General features: G+C 47.2%; 1 protein-coding gene across 1 annotated transcript in view; it reads right to left on the bottom strand.

Annotated features, from left to right (window-relative positions):
- Jtb (jumping translocation breakpoint) overlaps positions 1-1,137 on the bottom strand; it is a 3,490-nt gene extending 2,353 nt beyond the window's left edge. The window contains exons 1-3 of the mRNA XM_005367228.3: positions 723-1,137; positions 536-573; positions 243-325 (exon numbers count right to left, since the gene is read on the bottom strand). Of these exons, the coding sequence (XP_005367285.1) occupies positions 243-325; positions 536-573; positions 723-805 (204 nt within the window). The 5' untranslated portion in view covers positions 806-1,137. The remainder of the gene's footprint in view (positions 1-242; positions 326-535; positions 574-722) is intronic.
- Positions 1,138-5,931: the final 4,794 nt, after the last annotated feature.

Below are 5,931 nucleotides of genomic sequence, written 5' to 3'. Positions count from 1 at the left end.
AAAAAACAAAAAAAAAAAAAAAAAAAAAAAAGAAAAGAAAAGCAAAAACAAAAACAAATACTTGGGGACTGGAGAAATGGCCCAGTGTCTAATAGCACTGGCTGCTCTTCCAGAGGACGAGGGTTCAATTCCCAGCAACCACATGGCAGCTCACAACTGTCTGTAACTTCGGTACCAGGGGACCCGACACCCTCACACAGATGTACATGCGGGCAGAACACCAAAATAAGCAAAAAACTCACAATCTGGAAGTTAGAACACGGAGTACACTCTTCAGTCACCACAAACTCTTCCACCAGCCAACATGGCGAAGTTGAGGTGCTCACTAAAAGGAGAGAGAGAAAAATGGCCAGCCGAAGACTATTCAAAAACATTTCTCTCTAAGGGTCTACCCATCCAGCTTCCCAGCACAGCGCTTGCCCTCATTCAATGTGGCGCTTCCTTTTCTATCTGTGCTCTTGCTACATTAAAAAAAAAAAGACATTCAAAATCAAAACAAACTAGAGAGGTACGGGGTTCCCGGGCAATCACACACCTGACAGCTTCTCCTCGCGCACGGGAGCCTCTGCTTCACTGCAGACAGGGAAAGGAGGTGAGAACATCGATGAGAACGCAGAACACAGGGCACACCCACTTCAGTGGCTGAGCAGTCCGGGTTCATGGGGGCGAGGACCATCGGGTCCGCCTGCGCGCCCCCTTTTCCTCCCTCGGTACCTACTTACCAGAACTTCAAGGTGAAAGCACACAGCAACCAGCAGAGGTAGTGGCCCCGGGGGAGGCCAGGCCTCCCCGCACCCACAAGCATGGAGCAGTCAGTGTCGCACCTGTTGCAGCAGACCTCCTTGAGGTTCCAGCTCAGAGCAGCGCTGTGCCAGAGTTCTCTCCCTAGGCCAACTAAGGCTCTGTTGGAACGGCCTCAAGACCACAGCAAGAATAATCCATGGGGATTTGATGGCGAGAAGCGCGAGGTCTTTGTGGAGACGCAAGGCTGGAGGAAGGGCACGCGGGTCCGGACTCAGTGCCGGCGCCCCTCGTCCTGGGTCTCGGGAGCGGCCATCTTGCTCGCGGAGGCTCTTGGTCCCGCACTAGCGTCGCCGACTCGTCCGTGAGTGCTGTCGTCTCCTGCTGGTGCTTGTAGTCGTTCCGGACTCGGGCCGCTGGATCTCACTGCGTTTGCGCAGCAACACGCGACTGATTAGCTGGCGCCGCGCGGCATTGTGGTCCTTGTAGTATTTGCACAGCCGACTGGAAAGGCGGTTAGGGAGATTTTGTTTGTTCTCGCTTAGCTTCTAGCTGGTATCGCCTGTTTGTCCATTTAAAACTAGGTAAGCAGGGAGACATAAAAAAGGGACTTAAATACACCGCTCTGTCTGGACTTAGGGTTTCATTAAAATTGTGGGTTCAGCATTAGGCTCTTTTATTTTTTTTTTTTTTTTTTTTTTTTTGGTTTTTCGAGACAGGATTTCTCTGTGGTTTTGGAGCCTGTCCTGGAACTAGCTCTTGTAGACCAGGCTGGTCTCGAACTCACAGAGATCCACCTGCCTGCACCTATCCCTTGCTTACCACCCTGGACAGCCTTGAGGAGTTGGGTCCGGGGAACCTACTGATGGACGCGGGACTGGATCAGAGTGGAATCTTGCTCTTGTCCCTACTCTACACAGATGAACCGTGTCCGTGGAAGATTTCTATTTATTTGTTTGTTTGTTTGAGATAGGGTTTCTCTGTGTCCCCCTGGCTGTGGTGGAACTCATTCTGTAGAACAGTTCTCAAACTCAGAGTTCTGCTTGCCTCTGCTTCCCAAGAATGGGGATTAAATGGCTTGTGACACCACAACTGTCTAGAGCATGGAGATTTTAAATTGAAAGCAGTGTTGGAGCTAGATTCATGTACTTTTCAGCTACACGACTTCAGAACAACATCTGGCCTGGCCTTTAGTCCCAGCAGAGGCAGGTGGGTCTCTGTGAGTTTTTGTTTGTTTGTTTATTTATTAAAGATTTCTGTCTCTTCCCCGCCACTGCCTCCCATTTCCCTCCCCCTCCCCCAATTAAGTTCCCCTCCCTCCTCAGCCCAAAAAGCAATCAGGGTTCCCTGCCCTGTGGGAAGTTCAAGGACCACCCACCTCCATCCAGGTCTAGTAAGGTGAGCATCCAAACTGCCTAGGCTCCCACAAAGCCAGAACGTGCAGTAGGATCAAAAACCCATTGCCATTGTTCTTGAGTTCTCAGTAGTCCTCATTGTCTGCTATGTTCAGCGAGTCCGGTTTTATCCCAGGCTTTTTCAGACCCAGGCCAGCTGGCCTTGGTGAGTTCCCGGTAGAACCTCCCCATTGTCTCAGTGTGTGGGTGCACCCCTCGCGGTCCTGAGTTCCTTGCTCGTGCTCTCTCTCCTTCTGCTCCTGATTTGGACCTTGAGATCTCTGTGAGGTTTTGAGACAAAAAACTCTACAAAGCGAGTTCCAGGCCAACCAGAATAACACGATGAGAGACTGTGTATGAGAGAGAGACAGAGATCTGCTGCTGGAGAGATGGCTCAGTAGTTAAGAGCACTGACTGACACTGGCTGCTCTTCCAAAGATACAGCTGATTCCCAGCACCCACAGGGAACTCACAACTACTTGTTAGTCCAGTTGCAGAAGCTCGATCTTACACTCTCTTTTGGCCATCACAGGCTCTGGGCATGCAAAAGATGCACAGCAACACACACACACACACACACACACACACACACACACAATAATTTTTTAAAATAAAAATTCTTCCTTGGGATGTGATTAAAATGTTAGTTCTTGGGAAGTCACGGGGTCCTGATATGTATCCCTGACTGCACTCCCTCTTCTGCATCCTGAGTGTCATTTCCAAGGTACATGAGAATCCATCTCAAAAACTAATAAATAAATATAATTCCAGATTTAGTGTAGACCAAAATGTTTCATTAAAAAAAGTATTTAGCCTTTAATCCCAGCACTCAGGAGGCAGAGGGAGACAGATCTCTGTGAGTTCTATAGAGTGTCTATAGAGTGAGTTCTAGGACAGCCAGAGATACACAGAGAAACCCTGTCTCAGAGAAAATAAAGGAACCTCATCCAGGCAGTAGCTCACAGGCACAGCCACGTTGCTTTGGAATTCATCCTGATTTTCTGTATTACCAGGAAAGAGTAACTACACCTCTTCTACCTCTGTTCTAAGCAGGAGTTCCCTAACAGTGGGGCTTCTCTCTCTTCCTAAACCTCCTGTCCTCACCACGTGGCTGCTTGTCTTTTCAGGCTTAAACTGAGTGGCTTCTTTTTTTCTTTCTCCTCCTCCCAGAAGCTGCTGAAACAACTCTGCCCCAGGAAGCGATTTTCTTCTTTAACTCTAGTAGAATTGCCCATGACACTTAGGAAGGCTGGCAAGCTAAATGTGTGTTGTCATTTTCGTCCCCCACCCTGCAAAACACTGTAAAGCATTTGGCTATCATGTTACAACACACTATTGTTGATCTCCGGCCCCAAGGGGAAGGAGATTTGCAAGTTTTTGAGACGGGTTTTTGATTTTTTTTATAAAGAATTTGAATAATTTTAAATGTATTTTTAGAGCTGGTCATGGTGGTGCCCCAGCACTCAAGAGGCAGAGGCAGGCAGATAGATATGCTTAGTGAGATCATTGTCTCCAAAATATATATACATATATTTTTATCTTGTGTATGTTCATATAAGTCTGTAAGTGAGTGCTTTTGTGCCATGCTGTGTTTGTGGAGGTCCAAAAGCAATTTTTTTTTTTTTGTTTTTGTTTTTCGAGACAGGGTTTCTCTGTGGCTTTGGAGCCTGTCCTGGAATTAGCTCTGTAGACCAGTCTGGTCTCGAACTCACAGACATCCGCCTGCCTCTGTCTCCCGAGTGCTGGGATTAAAGGCTTGCGCCACCATCGCCCGGCAAAAACAATTTTCTAGAAGTTTTTTTTTTTTACTTTTTTTTTTTTTTTTTTGAGACAAGTGTAGCCTTGGATGACCTGGAACTCCCTCTGTAAACCAGGCTGGCCTCAAATTCAGACACCCATCTGCCTCTGTCTCCCAAGTGCTGCGATTTAAAGACTTATGCCAGCACTGTCCAGCTTCTTTTCACTTATTTATTTATTATTATTATTTTTTTTTTGAGACAGGGTTTCTCTGTGGTTTTTTTGGAGCCCGTCCTGGAACTAGCTCTTGTAGACCAGGCTGGTCTCGAACTCACAAACATCCGCCTGCCTCTGCCTCCCGAGTGCTGGGATTAAAGGCGTGCGCCACCACCGCCCGGCCTATTTATTATTTTTTTGATTTATTATATATACGGTGTTCTACCTGCATGTATGCCTACAGTCCAGAAGAAGGTGCCAGATCTCATTTAGATGGTTTAGAGCCATCATGTGGTTGCTGGGAATTGAACTCAGGACTCCTGGAAGAGCAGCCAGTGCTCTTAACCTCTGAACCATCTCCCTAAGGCAGGATCTTTCGCTGCTGCTGTGCTTTCTACCCCAGGTTAGCTGGCCTGTGAGCTTCCTGGCGATTCTCCTGTTTCCAGCTCTCATGTCATTTCGGAGTGCTGTTTATAGATGTGACACCACATCAGACATTTACAGAGGTTCTGTCAGGCTTCATAGCTAATAACCTGTCTCGGAGAAAAAATAAAAAGATTGCACCTCACTGTGTAGTCCAGGCTAAGATACATAGCTGAGGTAGGGTATCCCATGAATATGAGGCAGACTAGCCTATGGAGGGAAACCTTGCCTCAAGGGAAGGGAGGTATGTTGCAAAGAGGGTAAAATATAGATAAGGACAGTACATCTAACCTGAATATTCTGGTTGTACTTTTTTTATTCCCCCTGAGACAGGGTTTCTCTGTAGCTTTGGAGCCTTTCCTGGAACTCACTCTGTAGACCAGGCTGGCCTCACACTCAAATCTGCTTGTCTCTGCATACCAAGTGCAGGGATTTAAGGCAAAGGCATGCACACCACTGTCTGGCTGGTTGTACTTCTGTGTGTCAGTAGTTTTATCTCCTTTATATTTCAGGAGTTAATTGTTGTTTATGTCACAAGGACCACTGCAAGTTCAGGGCTAGTCTGCCTGATCTACAGGTAAGACCCAGTGGGATGCTCTGACTGAGAATGTTTGAGAAGGATTCAGAGGTGTGGCCTTGTTGAAGGACGTGTGTCACTGGGGTTGGCTTTAAGGTTTCAAATGCCAGCACCATTTCCAGTTAACTGTCTCTGTCCTGCTGCTTCCACGTTCCCCACCATAATGACCATGGACTCTAACCCTTTGGGGTGATGAGCAAGCCCCCGATAAACTCCTCTTTGATGTCTTGGTCATGCTGCCCCTTTACTGCAATGGAAAAGTAGCGAAGACACAAAATTGCACGAAATCTAAAAGATGGCAGATGAGACTGCTCCTCAGGTAAGTGTTGGCCATGCAGGCCTGATGACCTGAGTCCCGTTCCCGGGACCCCGTGGGAGGAGCATATTGCTCCCAAGAGCTGTTCTCCACATTACACAAACAGTCACACATGTAAAACAATAATAAAAATAAAACTTCATTTATTAAAAAAAACCTTTTACTTATTTTTAGACAGGTCTCACTATTATGGTCCTGGCTGGCGTAGAACTCACAGAGATTCACCTGCCTACTGAGCGCCAAGATTAAAGACATGAACCACCATGCCCGGCAAAAACCAAAACTTAAAAACAAAACCTAATAAGAGTGTTTTTCTTTTAAGATTTTGTCTATTCCTGGCCGGGCAGTGGTGGCACATGCCTTTAATCCCAGCACTCGGGAGGCAGAGGCAGGCAGATCTCTGTGAGTTCGGGGCCAGCCTGTCTACAAGAGCTAGTTCCAGGACAGGCTCCAAAGCTACAGAGAAACCCTGTCTCGAAAAACCAAGATTTTGTCTATTCCTCTGCTTACATGTGCCACCAAAAAGC

Source organism: Microtus ochrogaster, unplaced genomic scaffold, assembly GCF_000317375.1.
Source record: "Microtus ochrogaster isolate Prairie Vole_2 unplaced genomic scaffold, MicOch1.0 UNK16, whole genome shotgun sequence".
Lineage (NCBI taxonomy): Eukaryota > Metazoa > Chordata > Mammalia > Rodentia > Cricetidae > Microtus > Microtus ochrogaster.
Note: the sequence above shows the minus strand (reverse complement) of the source record. Positions and strands in the feature narration are given on the sequence as shown.